Raw genomic sequence first — 26,185 nt, forward strand, 5'->3', positions numbered from 1 at the left:
GCACTGCCTGCCGAGACACATGGGGCAAGCAACAACTCTGACACACAGAGAAAAAAGAAACTGAAAATGGAGGTGCATTTGTAATACAGGTAATTTTCTAAAGGTAGTTTTTAACTAGAAAATGTTTAGAACCATGTTTCTTAATGATTTAAGGCCGGAGTCAGCAATTTTTTTCAGCAGGGGGCTGGTCCACTGTCCCTCAGACCTTGGGGGGGGGGGCGGACTATATTTTGGGGTGGGAAACTGAATGAATTCCTATGCCCCGCAAATAACCCAGAGATGCATTTTAAATAAAAGGTCACATTCTACTCATGTAAAAACACCAGGCAGGCCTCATAAAGAACCCAGAGATGCATTTTAAATAAAAGGACACATTCTACTCATGTAAAAACACTCTGATTCCAAGACCGTCCGCGGACCAGATTTAGAAGGCGGTTGGGCCGGATCAAGCCCCCGGGCCTTAGTTTGCCTACGCATGATTTAAGGAGTCTCCTGAAAAGGTGGCTACAAAAGAGCTGTCCTGAAGCTTTTCTCAAACCTTTGGCAGAACATAAATTGAATTAATAATTAAAAACAAAGTATACAGGATTACTTACATTTATTGAAACTTACCTGTAGAGGGCACTGTACATCCTTTTTGACAGTCAGGGGCAGAGTGATTTCTGTAATGCTTCTGTTCTGGCATATCTTTCTTGTACAATTTTGAATCTAGAAGTGGAACGCGGTTTATGATTGGGGACTGAGGAATGCTGGGAAGAGTCCTTGACTTTCCTAGTACAGGTCTCTGTGGCTTTCTGTCTAATGACCTTTAAAAGGAGAAAAGAAAGAGATTGCAATCAGATGTGCCTATGATTAAATTTTTTATTCCTACTAGTGAAGTAGCAGATTTTTGAAATTAGGTGAGTTCAGAACACAAGACCCACCTTGAGTTGAAAACAGTTCTTACTCCGTGTTCCAAAACCCCTTTGAATTTAGCCATGTTCATCATGAGCAAACCCCAACACCATCTCCAGAACTTACATTCAAGAAATAGTAACAAGATGAAGGGGCAAAGAGGGGGGCGGTACTCATTTATATTTTCATTACACTGCAAAGCTTTACCAAAGCTATTGGCACAAAACAGGATTTCAGGGCCTTTAGTAAAGATCCTGGACCACTCAGAACTACAAATCCAATAAATCTCATGCCAATGAAAATACAAAGATAAGCCTTCCATTTCACCCTGCCACCGCCACCAGTCACTGCTTCTGGAAGGTACGGTAAGTCAGGGAGATTCCAAAAGGGGGAGGCAAGCTAGCTGCAAAGATCTTTACTGAGCCTTTTTTACAGACATTCCCAGACAATCAGGTGCATTTTATGTTTCTTTTTTTACTCCTTTCAATTCAAAATGTGGATTCCAGCTTAACTTCAGTAAGAAATTTCTGGCAGCTAAGAGATGTTAGATGGCCGCCTGTATGTATGAGATTTCTGCATTGCAGAGAGTTGGACTAGATGGCACTTGGAGTACCTTCCAACTCTACAATTCTATGCTTCCAAGATTCTACGGTGGTTAAATATTATGCTGTTTCTCCCATATCAGTCTCTACAGCCACAACAGGCACTGTAACTCTCCAATAGTTTGACTTTAGCCCCAAAGGCACACAGAGACCCAAAAAGCCAATCCTTAATGACTGACTCACCTCCTTTCACTTGGATTGGCTCCAATTAACAGAAAAGGCGAGAAGTCTTATTTTCCAAGGCCAAAAAACTCTCCTGTCATGCTGATTGGGCAGCTCTGGGATACTGGAAGCAGGGACTCTGCTGCAGAAATAACAATGGGTCTTTCACTCCCTGCAACCCTGGACCACTACACCGCTGCTTACAGATAACTGTCACTGGAGTCAGAGAAAAGAACTCACACTTCTGGGGAACTGATGTTTTGATCTGCTCAGCTGCAGGCAATGATTTATTAAGGATGAAGTAAAGAACAAGGGATACATGAAGAAGCATGGAGCCCAGTCTCAATTATTATTTCACAAATTTTTTTTGGCCTATTTTGCTTTCCAGTTCTGACAGTGGAATATATTCTCTGGGGATTTGCAGATCTGTGCTTTCTTTCTTTATCTCTCTTTCTCTCTCTCTCTCTCTCTCTCGCCAAACTAGATGATATTTAGAAACACATGAAACATCTCCATTAAGGAAAAAAAAGTAAAGCACAGCATCAGATGCTACAATCAAGAGAGGCACAGCAGAGGGAGGGACAGGGCTAGATGGGCAAATATTGTGGTTTTTAATTCCTTGAAGAAGGCAAAAGAGTCACCCAGCATCTGCAAATCCCTCCCAAAAGCATACCTACCACACAGCCTTGCTGCAGGTGGTGACATTCTACTATCAAAGGCCCTCAAGGAAAGTACATGAAGATTGCACAAAGGTCAGGTATAATCAACCACCAAATGCACCAAGGCCTATAAATAACTGTTGTTTTGCTTTTTCAGCTGTGGAACTCATAATCAATGTTTGACAAGGATTTTAAAAATTATTCCACCTAAAGTTATTAACTAGACATTATCAATTCCTACCTGCTGAGCAAACCATGAGGGTATGGAAGATTGTATTGCTACTAAATTTTGCCCAGATGTATTTGCTGCTTGGGAATCAAAGCTATGACATGAAGGGGTGCTTGCCAATATTAAAAGAATGGCCACAGTATACAAACATTTTGAGTTGGATAATTATTTTAAGTTCCAAATACAGTATATAGGATGGATAAGGTGTTTGGATCGGACAAACCACTTGTGCCCTAGATCCTTGTCCCTCTTGACTGATAAAAACTAGCAGGGATGGGATAACTGACTGGGCTGGGGAGATGATTAATGCCTCCTTCTGAGAAGGGGTAGTGCCTGCCTGCTTGGAGGAGGCAGTGGTAAAACCACTCCTCAAGAAACCCTCCCTGGCTTTGGAAAATCTAAGTAAGGACCAACCAGCTACTAATCTCCCCTTCTTGAGCAAGGTTCTTCAGCAGGTGGTTGTGGACCAGATCTTTTAGATCCCTTTCAATCGGAGTTTTGGCCCAGTTTTGGCACAGAATATGCTTTGGTCACCCTATATGAAGACTTCTGTTGGAAGAGAGACCTCATTGACCTCTCAGCAGCTTTTGATACCATTGACCATGGTATCTTTCTAGAGCAGCTGTCCGAGTTAGGAATGGGTGGCACCACTTTGCGGTAGTTCCAGACCTACTTGGATGGATGTTTCCAGAGGGTGTTGCTTGGGGAGTATTCTTCAGCCCTGTGGTGCCTTTAATGTAAGGTTCCTCAGGATGTGATTTTATCCCCTATGCTGTTTATCATCTACATAAAACCCCTGAGTGGGGTTATCTGGATGATTGGAGTATGCTGTCACACATAGCTGATATGCTGATGACATACAGTGCTACTCCTTTAAATCTGCAGGTGAAGCAGTGAATGCACTGAACCATTTTCTTGCCTTGGTAGTGGACTGGATTAGAGCCAACAAACTGAAGCTCAATCCATGTAAATCTGAGGCACTGTTGGTGGATGGTTCCCCAGGCCAGATGGATGGAAGGTGGCCTGTTCCTGATGGGGTTACACTGCCTCTGAAGGAGCAGGTACCTGGAGAGACTTGGGGGTACCTCTAGATACTTGGGGGTACTTCTGGACCCATTGCTGTCATTTGAGGCTTAAGTAGACTCAGTGGCACAGAATGCCTTCCAACAACTTTGGCTGGTGGCCCGGCTGCACCCATTTTGGACAGGGACAGCCTAACTACTGTTGTCTATGCTCTGGTAACTTCTAGGTTAGATTACTGCAACACATTATACATAGGGCTGCCTCTGAAAACGGTAAAGAAACTATTGCAGAATTCAGCAGCCAGGTTACTCACTGGGGCAAGACAGTTTGAGCATATTAATGTAGGGATGAGCAACCTGCAGCCCTAAATATGTTGCTGGACTACACAGTGGCGTAGTGTGGGTTGTCAGCACCCGGGGCAAGGCAAGTAATTTGCGCCCCCTAACCGCACCGCATGCCTGGCACACACACACCCCTCCACAGTGGGCGGCGACCCGGCGGCTCGGATCAGATTTGCACAGCCAGCACTGCAGTGAGAGAGTGAGTGAGCCAGATAGGGGCAGAGAGCTGCGAGTGCGAGCGCCCCCCCCAGATGTTGTGGCCGGTGCGGCCAGCCCCCCCTGCACCCCCCACGTTATGCCACTGGGACTACAACAACTTTTTTAGAGGGAGAGCATTTCCTTCAGGGCTGCAGTGGGAAGGATAGGCTACAACTCTCACTTCCCCATATAATGCAATTCTGAAAAATATTGCAGCCTCAAGCCTGCTATTATTAATTTTCAACTGATGTGGCTGTGTCATGCCTCGTTTGGCCTTGAGCTAATTTGGACATATGCCTGGCTATTCTAAACAACCAGAAAAACCAAAGCCTCCCAGATTTATTTTGGTGACCCACTTAAGGCAAGAGCTCTCAGGTAAAGAGAGCTGCAGGCTTACTTTTCCACCTTCAGCACAAGCCAGAATTAAGTGCAGGATGCACCTATACATGCAGCAGGTGTTGTCAGAGTATAATCCACTGTGGACTTCATGACAAATGTCAAGTAATTCATCCTAAAATTCCATTACAAAATATTCCACTGGATATGGGGCCGCTCTAACATTCAGAGTGGCTTATGGTGCAGTTCAGAGTCAGTGTGCCATTAAAATTTCCACTGGTAAATTACTTTTCTTTAGAATCATCCCCATATCAAAAATCCTGGATGGATATTTTACATGAAAGTGCTAGTGCTTTCAAATAAGTGATCCATTACAGTGTGTGCATTTTGAGATCATGCAGTCATGTAGAAGACTGTACTCCATAATTTGATGCCCGGCAGACACCAGTCCTAGATTTTTCTGCATGGTATTCAACTAAGTTTTAGTCATAGTAGACCCATAGAAATTACCTAAAATTTCTGTTATCTTTGACCATTGACTATGCTGGTTGGGACTGATGGGAGCTGAAGTCTAACTAAAACTGGAAGGTCACAGGTCAGCCACCCCTAAATGCAAAGTGGACTAATTGTACTTCATTGAATTTTCACTCATAATTAAATCTTTCCATTCAACTACTCTGGAGCAACTTTTCAGATTTATTTAGTTGTCTTATTAAATGCAAACCAGACAAACATTCAAAACTCATCTCTATAGTTTTGGGGTGTGGAAAGAGTAACACATATCAAAGGCTACTTCCTCCTCAGGAACTCCTTCCTCCTTTTCTATTGTACATTATAATTAGTTGATGGATAGTAGTTTTATTGAATTAAACTAACTGGCATTTGCTTGTCTATAACATCCTTTTAGCAATGGTCTAAAACCCAAACAAATCAGAAAGTTTGATTCTTAATAATATTTAAATTGAGACCACTGGAATTCTTTCATCTCTAACACTCATTCAAAAGAGATGTCTGAAACCAGCTTGAAATGAACTGTACAGTCTCTTCCCATATAGCTGGAGTTGTACTTTCACCTATTGGACACTGTCACCTCTCGATTATTGAACTGAGGATCAGCAGCAGTAAGCAATGCAGCCAGGTACTAATAAAGACTGTTTCTTAAAGATCCATCTATTAATTTAAACTGTGCAACATTTGCTTATTCGCAATATACTGATAAGATCATGATAAGATCATGAGATAACTGTAATTACCCAAAACAGCAATCTCACAAAGTTGTCGTCACGGCCAGAACTCTCTTCACACAAATGCAATTATGTATACATCAATGGAAGAAAGCTTAGCAGTTGATATTTCTGTCTCAATATATTAAGTATGATGATGAACACAAAAGAATAATAAATTCATAATTGGTATTCTCTTTTGCTAGCAAAAAAATGCCCCCAAAAACATTGGTTTATTTTGGAATTTCCCTAGTAAAATAAGTTAGAAACTCTGACATGACCCAGCCAGAAGCTAGATGGCAACATGGAGAAACACAGTACTTCTGTGCACAGAAATCATATCCTCCAGCACAATCACATTTCCCTTCCCCCGCCCCCCGCTTTGTCATGTCTCATGCCAGCTGCCTGTTTCTAGGAGATAACCTAGCAATACTCTGTGATGGCACCGATGCTGAGATGAAGTGACAATGCATCAGGGTGCACAGTTTTACCTCTCAGTCTCCTGTATTGATCACATCTAATTTCGCTTGTAATAAGAGCTTGACTAGGAGGGGGGCTAAAAAGAGGGCAAAACATGGGACTGAGAGGGCTTTCAAAAAAGATGGGGCATGGGGACACAAACCAAGCACTATATGAAGAAGATGAAGTCATGCAAAGCACAGAGGTCTCATCCCCTAACAACAGGACATCCACTCCAATCCATCCTTTAGTTTACAACCTCAGTGGATGCTGCTCCCAATATATTCAAAGGAGTTGGGACAGAGCAACAGGAGCTCACTCCGTTGTGGGGATTCAAATCACCAACCTTCTGATTGGCAAGCCCAAGAGGCTCAGTGGTTTGGACCACAGCACCACCCGCGTCCCACTCTGGGGGATAAAGAAAGAGGGGAAGAATCATATACACAACCTTGAGCTCCTGGGAGAAAAAGTGTGATATAAATAAATCCAACAAATAAATAAATCATGGAAGTCATTTTTAAACAGGCCTCTGAGAATTGTTTTCCCCACTAGAAGTTAATCCATATGCTTCCCCCCACTCTCAGTATAGCATAGACAGATAGTAGCAGGATCAGGGGTAGCTGTGCTGTCCACAAAAGCCAAATAGCAATAGTCTGGGATTACAGCTACTATCTTCTTCCTTATCAGTGCCAACTGACACAGGAAAAATGCTTGTGTGGACACACCATAAAATTATGCTTACAGGCTCAGTATTCATATCACATTATAGAGGAGGGTTTCAGACAAACACTTTCAATACATCATATCTAGATTTTACATATTTCCCCAATGAGCAAAGAGACAAGTAGAATTCTTAAGTAAGCTGTTTTTAAGTGAGAAGTAACAATTATTAATTATGATCTTGACAATCGTATTATGGAAACCTTCGTTTACATATGTGGAACACACATGAAAACTATCATCTCATTAAATAGCAAAAAAGGGAACTAAAATCAGGGAATGATCTAAAAAGAGGGAACACTACTTATGCCACTCTCAACTCTATGAAAGAAGCATGAGATACAAATAGAATCCAATATATTTTCAGCAACCACTGTTGCCAGTAATTTGTGCCTTCACATCCTTGATTATCACAATTTCCTAAGCAGAATGACCCCAGAAGATTGCTCAGAGTGTCATGGTGTAAAATGAAATAACTTTTCTCCACCAGAGAACAGGCAAAAATAATTTTAATGCACTGATGTTCTATGGTCTAATGAAAGCACTTCATTGCCTTTCTGACCTATTCTGGTTTTTGACCTATGGACCCCCTATGGATCTCATACCTTGTGCATCTAAAAAGTCAACTACTCCAATACAACTTAAAACTGGCCAGTATAAAGCTTTCCTTTTAGAAATAACAGAAGTGGAATGAACAGTTTGAGGAATCAAATAAGCTCTAAAGAGTCATGCTAAATTTTCTGCATAACTAATAAGGTGCTTCCCTAATCCATTCAAGTATTTGAATGAGTAGATGAAATATGGGCCACAAATTACAGTTTATGTGATTGTTAAGTGTTCAGAAGCAATATATTAAAACAAGTTTGTTTATAAAAGAGAGATAACCTGCTCTGTCTCAAACTTCAGTTTACATAAACTAGCAGTAGAGGACCACAAAGCAAAGTGATTGCTGCTTCTCTCAATTAGCCTAGGAAAAAGAGAAAAGTACTGGAACGTTCCCTTTCAGAATCTCCTTCATCCTGGACACAGTACAATACAGGCTGTGACTCTGTGATCCTGTCCTCAGGAGGAGACTCTCAAGGGGGCAGGTAGAGCCCTTGAAGGCCTCAAGAAAAGTGGAACCTCAGACTCTCTGTACTTTGAACAGCTAGCCTATCAAAGCGGACAAGTGGGATGGGTGCTATTCTCAGGGTATATGAGGCAGCTGTTGTTTTTTACTGTAGGCAGGTGTTTGCTTTCAAATAACAGGTGGGTGGAAACATACCCAACACACCAAGTTCAAAACATTAAATTCTATGCAGGCTGTACTGTAGCTTATTACAGTACAAAAAAGCAGCCTGACCACTCCAGCACTTAAAATTCAAGTTAATGTGAAGATATTGTACGGAACAGAACTGTGGAATTAAAAAGGGCCTCAAGACAGGAGTCGGAAACCTGTGGCCATCCAGATTTTGTTGGACTCCAACTTCCATCAGCCCCAGCTAGATAACCAATTATAAAGAATTATAGGATTTGTAAGTTTAATGAAAGGGAAGGGTTCTCTACCTCTACACCCCAAAATCCAAATCTATTATTGACGTTCTATCCTTGCTTACCCAGGTAGCAGGGAAATAATCTAACTCAATATATAATAATAATAATAATAATAATAATAATAATAATAATAATAATAATAATTTATTATTTATACCCCGCCCATCTGGCTGGGTTTCCCCAGCCACTCTGGGTGGCTTCCAAAAGAATATTAAAATACTGTGATGCATCAAACATTAAAAGCTTCCCTAAACAGGGCTGCCTTCAGATGTCTTCTAAAAGTCTGGTAGTTGTTGTTCTCTTTGACATCTGGTGGGAGGGCGTTCCACAGGGAGGGCGCCACTACTGAGAAGGCCCTCTGCCTGGTTCCCTGTAACTTGGCTTCTCGTAGTGAGGGAACCGCTAGAAGGCCCTCGGTGCTGGACCTCAGTGTCCGGGTAGAACGATGGAGGTGGAGACGCTCCTTCAGGTATACTGGACCTAGGCCGTTTAGGGCTTTAAAGGTCAGCACCAACACTTTGAATTGTGCTCAGAAACGTACTGGGAGCCAATGTAGGTCTTTCAAGACCGGTGTTATATGGTCTCGGGGGCCGTTCCCAGTCACCAGTCTGGCTGCTGCATTCTGGATTAGTTGTAGTTTCCGGGTCACCTTCAAAGTCTAAATCTTAGACTGCTGCTACTTTTTTATTAATTACTGAATACAGACCCAGGCTTTCAAATTTCACCACTACTGCATTTAGAATATATACATTTTAATATACATTCTAGTTTCCATGATATAGCACTTTGTAATGGTTTTAATTTTTTAATTTTTTAACATTTATATCCCAAGCTTTCTTCTGTTATGGAGTCCAAGGCAGCATGAGTGATGTTTCTAGGTAGTTGCCCCTCCAGACACTGACGGCACCCCAGGCCTGCTTATCTTCAGCAAGGTGATGGTCTCAGGAGCCTTCAAACTATATTCTGGGTTCAGAGCAAATCTGCAGAACCACGTAAGTGCAGACACTACATATTCAGCTCTCTAAAGGTAGCCTAGTGCCCGCTACAGGATCAACCTTTCAATCCTCTCAAGTCTTAAATTTGTACTGTAATTTGCATTTTAAAATAAATGATGAGTGAATTTGTTCAGATTGTCACCACCATAGTGCAGGTTCTCCAGAAAGTATTTACACAACTAATTGCCCATTGCTCAGGACTTAAACATGCATGAAAAATCCAAATACAGTGCCCCAACTCTTGTCAAAAAAGTCTGCCCTCTCCTCCCTTGTTAATTTACATTGACTCAAGGGTAATGAACAGGACATGTTTATTCTTCATCCATTAGCCAAAATGGAAATAAAATTAAATAAACACCTATATGTTTATTCTGTGGAACTAGATACACCTTATAATTTCTTACTCTCACTTTCTTCAGCTGGTGATGAGTTACCACCTTCAGCACTCAAGTTTTCATGTTTCAAGTACAGAGTCTATCAATCATTCCCTTAGCTTTTCTCTTGGACCACAGCTTTCACATTGCTTATCAGCTAAAACCACAACTGCCTAATGAAAGTAACATCCAAACTGGCTGGTATTCACCAAAAACTCACTAAATAAATACGACATGCCTCAATAAATCAAACTCAAATTCATCCATGCCAATAATGCAAAGCAAAACACACACAAAGCTGTTTCCCGCATAGCAAGCATTCAGAATATGGGAATGGTCGGATGAAAAAAATCTTTTTCAGCACAGCCTCTGGCTAGCGAAAGCATTGAAATATGTAGGAATCCACAAGGTGTCACATCATTGTCTGGACGCTCAGGAACATGCCATGGACCTCCTCCCATGAAAAGTGTTTATATATACCAAATACATGTGGAATTTTACCTGCTTTCTAGGCATCCTTTCAATTTGTGAAGCAATAAATAAATCTAACTAAACCAAACCCCAATTTAAAATATTTAATCAAAGCAGTGTGAAGTTTTCTGCTTACTGATCTCTATCAAATCTCCTACTAATCCATTTAAACTAAAGTAAGAATAAGCTCTACTGGCTTCTGCTTTGGCTTAGTCAAATCTTATTTTCCAATGATATCTTTCTGTAAATCTACATTGCACCCACCACTTCTCCCAAAGTGCGTACTACCTATGAATAGCACATTTCTTGTCTGTTAATTAAGGGCCAGTTCACACAACCTTCAGTTGCAAGGGCAAGAATCAATTTCTGGACAAAAGGTGAGCTGTCAACTTTCAGCAAAGTACAGTGGTGCCTCGCAAGATGAAATTAATCCGTTCCGCGAGTCTCTTCGTCTAGCGGTTTTTTCGTCTTGCGAAGCAACCCTATTAGCAGCTTAGCAGATTAGCGCTATTAGCGGTTTAGCGGCTATTAAAGGCTTAGCGGCTATTAAAGGCTTAGCGGATTAGTGGCTAAAAGGCTATTAGCGGCTTAGCGGCTTAGAAAAGGGGGGGAGCGGAAAAAAATTGGAACACTTGCAAGACGTTTTCGTCTTGCAAAGCAAGCCCATAGGGAAAATCGTCTTGCGAAGCAGCTCAAAAACAGAAAACCCTTTCGTCTAGCGGGTTTTCCGTCTTGCGAGGCATTCGTCTTGCGGGGCACCACTGTAGCTCTCTGACTTTAAGTGGCTGATCTACCATGTGTCCAAATCTATGGAGTGTGCATTATGAGCTGAGTGCTTGTAATTAGGCAACATTCACAAACTCTGGGCCACATCCAACACTGCAGCTCTGTTGGTGGCACATAAGACTACAATAAGTGCAACAGAAGTTCCTTTTCTTCTTCTATCCCTCCTGCTCTGCCCATCAACTTCATAGGACTGGGGGACCCTCCCTGGGGGGAGCAGGCAGGGAAGAAAGCAGAAGTCCCATTGTGCCAATGGTGCCGCCCTGGCAAAGCACTGGATACAACCCTCTGTGAATTTATGGTGAATCCACTCTGCACACTACTCCTTCATGAAAGTTACTAAATTGTGTATGAAACAGTGAAATTTACAATTTTCATTATCTGAAATGGTTGCCCATTTCCCCTTGGAAAACAATACACAAATGAAAAGTTATTGCCTTTTCTTTCACATGTCTCTGCATTTTATGCTATTTTATTGTTTGCATCATTTAATTTTTTTGCAATCCCCCTGTAAGGAGGTATCATAAAATGAGGGATATAAATATATAAAATATTAAATATAAGGATTGCTCCCAGAATCACAATACTGAAGGCATCACTCCTAATTAGAAAAATCCAATTAGCATTAGGATACAGTAGTGCCCCGCAAGACGAATGCTTCACAAGACGGAAAACTCGTTAGACGAAAGAGTTTTCCGTTTTGGAGGTGCTTCGCAAAACGAATCTCCTATGGGCTTGCTTCGCAAGACGACAATGTCTTGCGAGTTCCTGCTGGTTTTTTTTTTTCCTTTCCCCCCCTTTTTCTAAGCCGCTAAACCGCTTATCAGCTGATCCGATCAGCAGATAAGCCGCTAAAAGCAGCTAAAAGCCGCTAAAAGCCGCTAATAGCGCTAATCCGCTAATCCTTCAATGGGCTTGCTTCGCAAGACAAAAAAAACCCGCTAGACGAAGAGAATCACAGAACGGATTCTTTTCGTCTTGCGAGGCACCACTGTATTGCACTTCCCACAGATTGCACTTCCCACAGAAACTTTTCAGCACACTGAGAGTGTGATTTCTCTAATAAAGGGGAAACTTTACTCATCGGCTTTATTCAACCTCTTTCCCCTTTCTTTTTGCAAAGCCACATTAGAAAAATCTCCTCCAGTCACAACATCTAATAAGAGCTCTTCTTAGATGGAAAGAAGCAATTTTTAGAGTTAAAATGTAAATATTATTTCAGCTCTAAAAATTGCTTCCTTCCATCAACTTGCATACAAAATCAGGGTGATGACAATTTTCCATCCACCCAACAGTGACTCAGCAACGAAGCAGTGGGTGGGTGGAGCATAAAATACGCTTTCAAGCACTGATGACTCACAAGTCAAAACTTCCTTTTCCTGAAACACGAACCAGGTTTTTCACCAATCATCATGTGTGTACAATTGCCCTTAATACCAATATGTTCCAACAACCTAGAAACATAGTAAAAGCAACTCATGTTGCTATCAATCATCTAGTTCAGGTGTGGGGAACCTCTGGCCCTTTGAACCACAAGCATGCATGGTCAATGACCAGAGATGAAGGGAGTTGTACATAAATTCTGTGAAATAAATAACACAATGCTAAAAAAAGTGAAAACCATAAATCAGAACTCAGTTTAAAAGCCTGTATGGATAAAAATAAGTCTACAGCAAACACCTGAAGGTCAAAGGCTGGGGGTGGGCACTGGGATTGTCTGACCAGGCCCAGACGGGGGGGGGCATACCGGCCACTTGGCCCAGGCCTCCGATTGCAAAAGGGGCCTTGGTCAGCATACATTCCCTATGTATTTTTAAAAAGCACTATTGTATATCTATATTTTCCATTTTGTCTTTATATGCAGATAAGGTTCTAGCCTTGAAATAAAATTATTTGTCAGCATAATGTTTGTGAAAATTATTTATATACTTACTTATTTATAAGACTTCAGTTATCCCCAGGGTAAAAAAAAGGGGGGGGGAGGACACATTATCTACCTGGCCCGGGCCTCTGCCTTACTCTGCAAGGCCCTGTGTCTGACCACAACTAGAAGGGAGATCTACAAAACTGGGTCTACAACTCTGAATGCATGGCTCCTGGTGGATACAAGCTGTGTATCCACATTCTAGACCAGCTTGTGCAAAAGCTTCAATCAAAACATTGTTCAGTAGTGGGTCATTTGATTAGCACTCGTGGTCTTCAAAGCTTTTTGAATTTGAGTTTGCTTATTATATGAACATACACTGAAACATTCACAAAACCAGGCTGTACACATAACCAAGTACAACATCACTACACAACAGGAAATAAACAGGTTTATTTTGGTAAGTCTACTTGCCTCTTATTGGGCAGGAAGTGTTGAAATCTGGCACTGTCCCCCCCTCCCCCGTGCAATCCCATGGCAGTGCTGTGGGTGGGGTCTGGTTGGATCATAGCTGGCCTGCAAATAGGCCAATCGCAGGCAGGTTACTGTGCAGGACCTCCCCAGGGGCGGGGCCAACGGCATCAGCAGGCATCACTTGGATCCACACTCGGAATAAATAGACGGCCTACCCAGGCTTCTTCATCCAGTTTGTCTTTATAACTTTGTATTCAATTTTGTATCTAACTTGTATCCACCCATTTTCAGCAGTGGTTGGTATTCCCAAACTCAGCAGTTTGGTTTTGAAACCTTTTCCAAATCTAATCTGCCAAGGGGCATTCCCTCCTCTTATCTTTAATGTATATATGGTTAACTAATTGTGCAATACTTTCTTGTGGCATGTAAAACTGAATGCATGGCTGTTTGCTGGTTATAACTTTTTGTTGCTTTCTACAAGGTTACCCTTTTTAAAGTACAGATCTCCAAAGAATTTCCATGCCCTCCAAGTATTTGTACATCAGGCCCATCCAGACCATATCTGGTTAGTAAGCTGACGTTAAGCCACAGTTTCCAAGTCCAAATGCAACAGTAAACTGTGGTTTAAACTGAAGCTGGCACACAATGATGGAACTGATGCAGAAGAGAAAAGGGGCAGCCCAAAACTCATTCTTAATTATACTTTCTATAATGTGCTATTGCCAGAATGGTACATTAAAGGTCCTTTCTCCAAGGGCATCCAGTCCATTCTAACAAAGCCAAAAAATATCTAATACTCAAAATCAACGTGGTGTAGTGGCTAGAGTATTGGACTACAACCCAGGAAACCAGCCATGAAGTACATCTAACTGACCTTGGTCAGCCAGGTTCTCTCAATCTAACCTTCCTCACAGGGTTGTTGTCAGGATAAAATATGGCTGAGAACCATTTACACCATTTGGACCTCCTTGGAGGTATGGTGGGATATAAATGAAAAAATAACTACACATTAAGCATTTACCAGGTTTCTTAACATCACCAATTATAGACTGCTATCCCTAACACATAATCTCTTTGTTAAACATATGGTCCTGAGGACAACATCACTTTCAAGATAGTTCCAGAATATGGCCTTCAGTCACATCTAATCTTATGCCAAACACAATACTTTCTTCCAAACCAAATAGTATTTGAGAAATACAACTAATTCTTTTAAAGTAACTCCATTTTATAAATTTCACCCAAGGGGTTTAAGACAGCCATAACTCTGTTTTAGGACTACTTTGCAATTTACATTTAGCAAAAACTGTCACTCATTATCAGAACGAAAGACTATCATTTAAATTCTCTCTGTCTCTCTCTCGCCAAATAGAAATAATAGTAAGCATATGATTAACCCCTTACAGCCTTGGTTTTGTTTACTAAATACCAGCAAGGGTTCATCTTGATCAGGATCACAGCGTGGGACAGGGGGAAATTATTTGGCTCTTTCACCCTGCTATGATCCTGATTTAGATGCCCAATCCCCACAGCTGCATTTTGCCCAAGAAATACAGTGGTACCCCGCAAGACGAACGCCTCGCAAGACGGAAAACCCGCTAGACGAAAGGGTTTTCCGTTTTGGAGGCACTTCGCAAAACGAATTTCCCTATGGGCTTGCTTCGCAAGACGAAAGCCCATAGGGAAATCTCCGGGGACCTCTTTTAAATGCTAGCGGTGGGGAGCAAAGCCTTTCCCCCCCCCTCCGGCCTTCAGAAGAGGTCCAGGAAGGCTGGCGGGGGCCGAAAGGCTTTGCTCCCCAGCGCCAGCATTTTAAAAGCAGTCCGGGATAGCAGGGAAGCGCTTCTGAGGACAACATCACTGCAAGACAAGCTGCCGCTGCTGGCGGAGCGGTCCGCGAAGCCTGGGCGCGCTGATGTCAGCGCGCGCAGGCTTCAGCATGCCGGCAGAGGTCCACGAAGCCTTGGCCGGACAGCTTTTGAAGGCAGGCGGGGGGAGCAAAGACTTTGTCCCCCCTGCCTGCCTTCCCAGGGGCTTTTAAATCGCCCCGGACAGCGGAGAAGTCCTCCGCTGTCCCAGGGCGATTTTAAAATGCCGCCCGCCAGCATTTTAAGATCGCCCCGGACAGTGGAGAAGCCCTCCGCTGTCCCGGGGTTTTTTAAAATGCTGGGGGTGGGAAGAAAAGCCCTTGTCCCCCCCCCCCCAGCCTTCAGAAGAGGTCGGGGGACAGACTGTCCCCGGACCTGGTCTGAAGTCGGTTTCCCTAGGAACGCATTAATTGATTTTCAATGCATTCCTATGGGAAACCGTGCATCGCAAGACGAAAAACTCGCAAGAAGAAGAAACTTGCGGAACGAATTAATTTCGTCTTGCGAGGCACCACTGTAAAGCTACAATTAGTTCCAATAGAGGCCTTCCCCCTGTGGTCAAACAGCAGCACAGGTCTGATCCCAAATCTACCTCCATCCTGTAATTGCTGTTTAGTAAACAAAAAGCAAACACGGAAGTCATCACATCTAGTTTGGTCTTCAGATATGGGGAAACAACATTGCAGGAAATGCACACCTCCTTTGCAATACTGCAAAACACTTTACAATTAAGATGAGTAGTACTACATACAATGTCACAATGTTTAATACTGTGTAGCTTCTAACGGTACCCACATTCTTAGGCAATTCCTAAAAAGTGCTCTCTGAAGTGGGGAACAAAAGACACCAATAAATTTCATGGAGTTTTTTGGAGCAGGAAGAGCTCCACCCCTTTCCCTCCCTTCTCTCAAAATATCATTCATGAACTGCTGGTGGCATGTATCTATGGGTATAATTATGACTTGTCTCCCGTTAAAGCAGTATTGCTGAGAGGCACAGCTTAAAAAAGATTCTGCAAAGTCAATTTTATTTCAGGCAGGATGAATGTGATAAGTGATGGTCACAACAGAAGCTTTTTCATTATTATTATTACTTTTTTATTATTATCCTCATTATTATCATCATCATTATTTTATTTATATAACACCTTACAGCCACAGGTCTCAGGGCAGTTCACAAGTATTACTTTGGTAACACCACTCTACCCTTTGCCCTACCTGTGTTTCTCCACCCCAAAAATTATTACCTAAAACAAGGTAAATCAGAATAAGCACATTTGAAAGAGCATGTGCATTTCAGCCACATCATTTTTATCCCATCCCATGATTTGCATCTTCTAGACTGCAACTGAGTGATGCAAAAAACATGAGACAACAAACCATGAGGAAAAGCCTCCATCAAAGAGCAGAGTTAAAGCTTCTTGTGGTTTAATATGCAAAGCCTAAGCAGCTCAATCAAGCAACCAAAGCTAAATGTCATTTCCTCCCTTGACACAATCACTCTCTTGTTAAAATAGGACATATTTTGTTTGGTGGCCCATCAGGGAAAATATATATATATTATAGGTTACAAAAGAATAGCAGGATCAGTGCACACACTGTCAAAGATGAGAGACCAAAGGTTGATGAATGATTTCTTGTTTGAATCATGTACTCCAATTCAAAAATAAACTGTGATGAAATACATAAATATTTAGCAAACTGTATCCTTGCAAAGTACTAGAACTTCAGGTCCCTTGAGTAATCATGTTAATTTTGTATCCCAAGCTGTAATTAAAAAAAAACACCAGTGAAGGTTATGGAAGCCCATGAGAAGGGAAACAGTGGTCTACATCAAAGAAGATGGAAGTTGTGCCTGTAACAAGTTTTTCTCTGCTTTAATGGACAGAAGCTAACTAGGAAGACGACACCAAGAGCTTTTGTAGGGGTGGATTATGTTGTGGCAGGAAGAAAAAAAATACTTGAAACACATGAAAGCTCACTGAAGTCGACCAACTTTTTGGATTTTAAAATTGCAACACTGGGCTTGTATATTGTTAAGCATACTGTAATAAATAAATTAGCTATAAAGAAAAAGCACAATGTTAAAAGGCTTCAGTCTGTCTCCAACCATCTTGAGATGATCCAAAATGCCATCTACCAGTGTAATTCACAATCACTACTGAGTCTCTGAAGATTGAGAGGCAAGGAAAAGCTCATTAAAAGAAACCTATTAATATCTATAGCTACTCTCTTTATATCGACATAAACGTAATCCAGCAGCACACAAACTATGCACAACAGCATCTGTGTGAGCAATTCTATGGCACAGATTTATTTCTCCTGGGTTACCAATTAAATCTTAAAATAGATGGTATAGATAAACACTGAAACACAAGTATCTACAGTAGGGCATGTAATGGTTACACAGATAAGTAACAGTAACACTCCAGTTTCTATTTTGGAGCTGAGATACAGCAATAGATGTCATGTTCTGTAATGGCTATTGTGGGTGCTCAACATTCCTACACATACAAGCTGGAAAAACATTCCTACACATACAAGCTGGAAAAAATTCAACAAACTAAGATAACGAAAAAAATCAGGAGAAAAACTGCAACAATATGTGCAACAGTATGTATAAACCGTCCAACATTCCTTAACTTTCGGTGATCCTACAGACCAGCTCTGAATTTCATCATCCTTGGAAACTTATGACCAATGTATCTTGCTGAAAAGTGTTACTTTAACTTTTAAATAATCTGTGATATTGCATGCCAAGATTAGCATACACAACAAATATTCTGTTTAATGGTAACAAAATATAGGCTGATCCAAGAGAAGCGAGCAGCCACCTAGAAGGCCCCTTCCCATGGTGAAGTAAAAGCCTCCCCCAAAGATCTGAGAGCCATATAGGGGCATGAAACAGTGGGGTGGAGGGCACAAAGTCTATAGACCTCAGGTAGCTCTTGATCCCTTTAGGATGGGCAGCTCCCAACAAAATATCAAAAATGCAATAAAACCTCAAACCTCCCTGAACAGGTCTCCCTTCAGATGTCTTCTAAAAGTCACGCATGCACATGAAAGCTTATACCCAGAACAAACTTAGTTGGTCTCTAAGGTGCTACTGGACAATTTTTTTAATTTATTTCTAAAAGTCAGATAGTTTATTTCCTTATCATCTGATGGGAGGGCATTCTACAGAGCAGGTGCAACTACCGAGAAGGCCCTCTGCCTGGTTCCCTGTAACCTCACTTCTCGCAATGAGGGAACCACCAGAAGGCCCTCTGAGCCGTATCTCAGTGTCTGGGCTGAACAATGTGGGTGGAGCCAAAGTCATTTAGGGCTTTAAAGGTCAGCATCAACAATCTTACTTGTGCTCAGAAACATACTGGGAGCTAATGTGGATCTTTTAGGACTGGTGTTATATGGTCCCAGCGGCCACTCAGTATTTCATCTGAACTTCAAAATGGGACCAGTAATATCAATGGAACAACCATTCAACCACCTCACGCACTCAATCTGGTGATTAGATCAGGTATTTACAAGGTTTAGTACCAACATTAATAACCTCCAAAGAGTTTGTTTATAACATCCAAAGAAAAGAGTTCAGCTATGGAATATAGATTTAGTCTTCTAACAAATACTATAGTCTTGTTACAGGAGTAAAACCAATGCTTTGTCTTAAAGGCAAAGGTACTCCAGAACGTCCCATCATGACTTCACTCACCCCAATCCTCCTGGCAAAAAAGAAAATATCAAGTACTCCCGTTCTTAGAGAGAAAAAGAATGAGTGTCTCTACATGTGAAACAGACAGAAAGACATTAAAGCAAACACTCATGAATAACTGTAATAATATAATCACTGTTTACATTCATGAGAATTCAATCTACGATTTGGTTTTTTACTAGTTTTACATGTTAGATTCCAGTGCATAGAGCAGTGCAAAATGATAGTGATTTCACTAAGGTCTTTCCCTCCGTAGCTTTAAGTCTGATGGACCCCAATCTCCTCCTCCTCCTATTGATAAGCTTATTTGGAAATATGTGCACAATAATCTAGTAAAAATAAAAGACACCACACAAATAAAATAGGATGAGTGTTTAACAGAAACCTTTTTCAGGTAAGAAATAATTATTCAGTGTGTTTTTTTGTAATACTCAGGCTCCTTTCTCCATATAATGTACAGAAGCTGACCACACTGGCAGCTGAATCCTGCTTCAACATTGGTGACAGGAAACCATCTGCCACTGCACCTAAGACAGCAGGCTACGTTTTTGGACGGAAGGGGAGTACAGGAGAGGTCATGAACCATGCATAGTTCTGTTCTCCAGCAGAAGAGAATGCTTGGAGAGCTTATGGGTACCAGCTTGGTGGGAGCTGCTGCCCCCTAGCATCTGCCTAAGGTAGACCTCACTTTCTCCAATGGTAGGGCCAGCCATGATAATGGATCTGTTTTTCAAAAAGACACAGCATCACTGGGCTCACTAGAACAAATAGGAAAGTAACCCTCCTTGAAATGTTGGGGTGGAAATGTACTTAGAACTGAAGTACAACCACTGGTACTAGTTGTGAAGATAACTATATATAATACCAAGGAAAGTTGAATATATTGCTTGGGTGTGCTTGTAATCCGATACTTTACTATAGGAATGGGGAGACCTCAGTGCTTAGGTGTACTCCTGTTTTTCAGAATTCCCGTTTTAACTGAAGACTTATCACAGAAAGTGGAAGCTGTTCACTTTCCCCCTATCCCAGTTACCCTGGCATATACGCATGGTAAAGAATTTTATTTTTAAAAAAATTTTTGCCCACTACCTGCATTCGGTGATACTACAGCAATAGCTGCCACTCCTCCTGCTACTCCGCCGATCTGATCGAAATTCATTCCTCGACTTCCTTAGGCTGAAGTACTCTGTAAGCTTTCCAAAAGACGACATGGCACCAGCGCAGTGTGACCTTCTACCATCTGCATACGTGTGCCTGAATCTACACACAGGTTCATATGCTAGAGCCAGTGTGTTTGCATTTCTCAGGATTTGTCGACAGTGCTTGCTGTGCTGAGCAGGTGTGCTAGGAGAGTTAGAGAAACAGAAAGCAAGGAGTTTAGGAAGGGCAGACCATGATTTTTCATGCACTGATATTTTTCATACAAAAGCAACACACAGCATATAGGAATTAAGTACACACTCATGAAAGCAGTGCTTCCGTGTGTGTGTGTGTGCGCGCGCGCGCGTGCACACACACACACACACACACACACATTTACTGCAGAACTGAATTAAGAAGAAAAATAATCCCATCTGGGGAAAGGGGAATCCTTTAGTACGGAGTGGTTATATTTCACAGTTCCTACTGTGTAAGGTTTTCAAAAAGACATGCCTCTACATCAGAAATGGAGAGCATTTGGCCTTTAAAGACGCATTTAATTAAGGGGGAGGTATATTAAGTCTCAATCACTTTTCATCATGGTACAGAGAAAGAAACCTTTAATATTAGAAAGCTAAAAAATCATTACATGTCCTGAACAACTGGGCTGTGTGTAGTCAAATACTTCTAACCCTAGTGACCCAAGTACTACACATATACTGTACTAATAACAAGATCTTTGGACTCCTCCTGTACACTGTTGTGCTTTAGAGCCAGCAGCACCAATATCCCTCTCACATAGCAGCCCCTTTCCTACTCTATCATGATAAATCTTTATTATTAATTAGGTCTCAATTAATTTAGAAATTATTTACAGTTATCTGCACCCCAGCACTCTGTTTCAGCACTAGAAAATACAACCAGCATCCACCAATGAGCAATTCTGCATAGCAGAATGCAATTATCCCTCTTAAAATCCTCAGCTAGTCAGCTACACTCATGCTTATCAGATCTCTAACTCCCTTGATCAAACTGCTACCATAGAGGGGATAGCAGAAAGAGGCATTGATGGGAGGTTGATGTGTCTTCATAAACTCATTTGAACCCTAATGAGCATGTAGGTATTAAAGTTCAGTTGAGAAGCAGCACAGCTGGATACAAGAAGCAAGAAAATACATGATAGCAACACATTTAATTACCTTTTAGACAAAAAGGACAAGAGTAAATGAACAGGAACATCAAATTAACAAACTGTTTTGTATTCTTTTCCAACCTTCTGCTGTGGGTGCCATATTAAAAATTAAATGTTAACTGCTATTTTTCTGCCGAAAGCAACCACACACAATAAAGGAGCAGTCAATACTGCAAGCCTGTCACATAATTTCCCTGCAAACAAATTCTTTTTCTGCATCTGTTTTTATTCTGTTTTATTAATTCCATTAGTTGGATTTCCATGTTTCAAACACAACATCCAGTATCAACAGTATTTTTTTTGCCAGCTGCTTCCAAAGGAGGAATGAAAAGAGAAAGGGGGTGAAAGCCTATGATATGTTTGAAAATTTCAATGCTGTACTATTCTATGCTGTGCTTTCACTGGTATATCAGAAATTTTTAGAGGCAACTATCCCTATTTCTGTTTCCTGCATCCTCATCTCTGCAAACAGGATTATTCCAGGATATCATTAACTGCAAAACCTGCATTCAGTCAAATTTGTACAAAGCAGTAACCACTAGCACACAATTTCTCTTCTCATGCTCCAGCACAAGCAAAAGTGGTGCAGATGCCTAAACATCAAGTATAGCAGAACACAAAAACACAGGAGAGGCAAAGAGGGCAGAAGACAAGGGGGTGCAAGGAGGTGAAGGATGACAAGAGGACAAGAAAAACAAACCCAAATTAGACCAATTTATGTGCATAAGACACCTGCTGGCTTTTTTCAGCTGAACGGCTTTAGGAGGTTCTGTTGCAGCGGCGGTAGCAGCAGCAGCTCCCTGCAGTCTTTGAATGAATCTCTTTCTTTTTCCCCTTCAGCTGCTCGGCAGCAGGTAGAAAACCTCTCACAACACCTTCTTGTTTCCATTAATATTTTATGAGAAGAGAGTGCAGCCCTGAGACCCCATTCACCTTTGGATTAAGTCCGGGCAATCTCTCCTCCATCCCCCTCCCCAAATTCAAATAACTCCACGTCTGCCTTGATGGTGCATTAAATTTTCTTCTTTTCTTTTTGCAATCAATTCACTTGCAGAGAGATGGATCAAAACAGCATTCACTCCTGCTCTCGGTCTTCTCACATGTACATTCAGTCTCACACTCCATCCCTCATCTCTTATCAGGCACAGGATTGCCATCCAGAGATATGCAATATTCCAAATGAGGTCAGGAACAACAGAATGGAATCAGGCACCAAGGCTGGGGTGGGGGGAGAAGAGGAGCAGCAGTTTATAGGGTGGGCAAAGGACACAGTGAGAAAGGGAACAAACACACACACACACTTTATCAGCATTAAGCATCCAAACCCTATAATGAAGCTCTTTGAGATGCAGACAGCATTTTTAGGAATCACAGACACCTTGGGAGGGCTATAATAATTATTACCTGACGCAGAAGAAATTGTTGGCTACTAAGCAACACAAGGGAGAAAGAGGAGTTAACATACCACAGACTTGCAAGGCAAGAGGGAGAGGTCTGAAGAAAGGGGGAGAAGCAACATATCGCCTCTAAATATTCCATGTAACAAGAGATAAGAAAGAGTAAAGCAAAAGCTTCTCAGGGTTTGCTTGGCTGCACTTTCCTATCGACTTGAGTGAACTACAATTGGGACTTACAGGTGGGGAGCTGTAATATATTCTGCAGCACTATGATAGGCATATGAAAACATCTCTTTCTACATGAGTAGAAATGTGTTTGTGATCAAATACTAGCACCTCACCACTCATGTGTTAAAATGGCCACCAGTTATCACAATTCCAAGCAATATCCAGTAGCATAAAATTCCACTTTTCTCTTGTGATTTTAATGTTTCAATTTATATGATACAAGCATCAAAATGTACAGAAGTTAAAAATATACATATAAAAGGTCAGCATTTCTATAAGATAAAATATGTTTACAATAGACAAAATATTACCCTCTATATGGGGGACTAACCATTCAAATTGGTAATAACCCATTCTCCAAGAGTTCTTTATAAAACCAAGTTCAGGGTTGGGGTTAGAGGTCCAAACATATGTATATTAGAAAAACACAGAAGAGGCAACAGCAAGGAAGGGAAAAGAATATGTAATAAATCACACCCAAAAGTCTGTTATTGAATAGAGATGCTTGAAGAATTTCATATTTTGAAATTCTGGAGCAAACTGGCCTGATCCACGAGCTTAGGAATCCATCACCTTTCACACTTGCCAAATGTCCCAAATTAAGTTATTTGCTTAAAAAAATACAACACACATAACTTTAAAATATGTAAAGGTAAAGGGACCCCGGACCGTTAAGTCCAGTCGCGGACGACTCTGGGGTTGCGGCGCTCATCTCGCTTTACTGGCCGAGGGAGCTAGCGTTTGTCCACAGACAACTTTCGGGTCATGTGGCCAGCATGAATGAGCCGCTTCTGGTGAACCAGAGCAGCTCACGGAAACGCTGTTTACCTTCCCGCCAGAGTGGTACCTATTTATCTACTTGCACTTTGACGTGCTTTCAAACTGCTAGGTTGGCAGGAGCAGGGACCGAGCAACGAGAGCTCACCCTGTCACGGGGATTTGAACCACTGACCTTCTGATCAGCAAGCCCTAGGCTTTTTTAAAAAAATGGTAAATTAATGAGGAAATGGGATGGGATCAGACTTATAAGTGAGCAAATGATCGACACTGGCTGGAAACAGACTGACTCATCAATCCCTATTCTGGAACACATACAAAAGTGAATTTATCTGCAAGACACTGTTTGACTGCACTTGCCTATTTTTCTAAGTACTTTAATAGGTCGTGGCACACTATGGTAGAAAGGAAAGTCTCATCTATAAAAGTGAGATTAAGTTTTGATATACTGTAAAGAGCCTGAAAAAAGTTTCAAGCAATGTCACTGAGGTACAAAGCTCAGCTACTTTTGATGGGCTAAATGGTTAGTCTGGGGATTAGTGTTGCAATCCCCTAACCCTATCTGGGAGGAAGCCCCACTGAATTCAATATGGCTTACTTCTGAGTAAATGTGGTTAGACCTGCACTGTTAGGACTGCACTATAAGAGAAGGATGGCCTGGCCACTATTATAAACAACTTTACAAGTCAGTTGTAATGTGCTCTACATAGGGCTGCTTAAAAAGACTGTTCGTAACCTAAAGCTGGAATATAATGTGGCAGCCTGCTTGTTAACTGAATTAAGCTGATTCCATCTGACTCAGGAGAGGGAATGGCAGAGACAGGACTGCAGAGCCTCTCCATCCACTCTACTTAAAAACCAGTGTTTGGCTGCTTCCTCTCCAGCTAAGAAATAGTGCCAGAGTTTGCTTTTCTCCTCCTACTTCACAAATCCCTCTTCTTTTTGTGTCCTGTCTTTTAGATCATTAACCTGAGGACAGAAGCTGTCTTATCAATGACATTTGTAAGTGGCTCTAGGAACCTTCTTGGTTGAAGAGCAAGATAAGAATGCTTTAAAATAAAGAAAGAAGCAGGAAAAAATGTTACACCTGGGTGTTTAAAGAACTAGTGTAGTGGATGCTAATCAGCTTCCAGGCACAATTTAAGGGGCTGGTTTGGACAAATCTATGCCTGTTTATTGAGAAGTAGACCCTACTATGTTCAGTTTATTCCCAGGAAAAGTATACCTATGATTGCAGCCTTAAACCACTAAATAGTTTGGGCTCATTGCGTGGAATTCAACTAAGTTTTACTCAGGGTAGATCCACTGACATTAATAAACATGACAAAGTTGTGTCCATTGATTTTAATTGATCTACTTTGAGTAAAACTTAGTCAAATGCCACCTGCTGTATCTCATGGAATGTTTCCTTCCACATAGCCTCTTCCTGTGTGCCAAAATTATCAGGTGAGGCCATGCTTTGAGTACTGATTTTATTTAGAACAATGTTTCCCAAAGTAGGATTTTCCTCTCTTCCAAGGCAAACTGCAGTCCCACAGGAAAATCACAATGTTTCTTTTCTGCAAATCACTCAAAAAGGGTGAGATCTGCAATGATCAAGTCTCTTTGATAACTTTGCATTGAATTCAGACCTCAGTCTTCATGACTCTTAAATCCCTAAAACCTCTAACTCAATAGTCACTCTGATTTGAAATACATTACATACAGCTTTCCGCCCAACACCTGTTGAACGGGGTAGCAGGGTAACAGAGAGTTCCTGCACACCATTTTGGAGAACTTGGAGTCTTTTTTCTGGACATTTGGCTCATTGACGTCCTCTCCGGGCTCTGTGAGGGTCTCCTCAGATGCCATGAGGACTTTCCACCTCTCTCCTGTCATTTCAGATCAGAATTATTTATTTAATTTCCTGGTGCCACACATATACTGTACGTGGTTGCGTGCATGTCAATCACACATATGTATGGGGATGCCTGTACTGGAAGGCTGGTATGAAGTCAGCAACAGGGTTGCCACCAATCATTCATTGACCTATCACACAACACACTTCCACTTGCCAGGTACAGAGCTCAAGACTATAAAATAGTTATATCACCTCAACCCCTTTTTCCCCTTCAGCATCTATTCATTTATTTATTGCACTTTCAGCCCACAATTTTCTCCAAGAAGCTCAAGGTAGCATACATTGCTTCCTCTCTCCATTTAATTCCCACAACCATTCAGTGAGATAAGTTAAGCTGAAAGAGTGTTACTGGCCCAAATGTCACCCAGGGAGCTTCACGGATGAGTGCAGATTTGGACCCTTGTGTCCCAGGTCCTAGTCCAACACACTAACCACACTAGACCATACTGGCTCTCAAATTAACATCCATTTCAATTTGAACATGCAATCAATGTGCCTGTACCACTAACACACACACACGAGAGAGAGAGAGAGAGAGAGTGTCAACACTTCCCTTCAGATTTCTATTTACACAGAAAGTCTCCTATTACATGCATCCAAGCTTAGTATTTACATTAGGCTCCAAAGAGCACTTC

The 26,185-nt window shown here is 41.5% G+C and overlaps 1 protein-coding gene across 5 annotated transcripts in view; it reads right to left on the reverse strand.

The window, feature by feature from the left end:
* LOC310692640 (ankyrin repeat and fibronectin type-III domain-containing protein 1-like) overlaps window positions 1–26,185 on the reverse strand; it is a 346,685-nt gene that overhangs the window by 270,778 nt on the left and 49,722 nt on the right. For 3 of the 5 annotated variants that reach the window (XM_083473609.1, XM_083473608.1, XM_083473607.1), the window contains 2 exons: window positions 20,006–20,260; window positions 613–806 (listed from right to left, as the gene is read on the reverse strand). In XM_083473609.1, coding sequence (XP_083329735.1) covers window positions 613–806; window positions 20,006–20,127 — 316 coding nt within the window. In that variant the 5' untranslated portion in view covers window positions 20,128–20,260. The remainder of the gene's footprint in view (window positions 1–612; window positions 807–20,005; window positions 20,261–26,185) is intronic. The other 2 variants (XM_083473610.1, XM_083473611.1) reach the window with 1 other exon arrangement.

Source organism: Podarcis liolepis (assembly GCF_965112155.1).
Source record: "Podarcis liolepis genome assembly, chromosome: 14".
Classification (NCBI taxonomy): domain Eukaryota; kingdom Metazoa; phylum Chordata; class Lepidosauria; order Squamata; family Lacertidae; genus Podarcis; species Podarcis liolepis.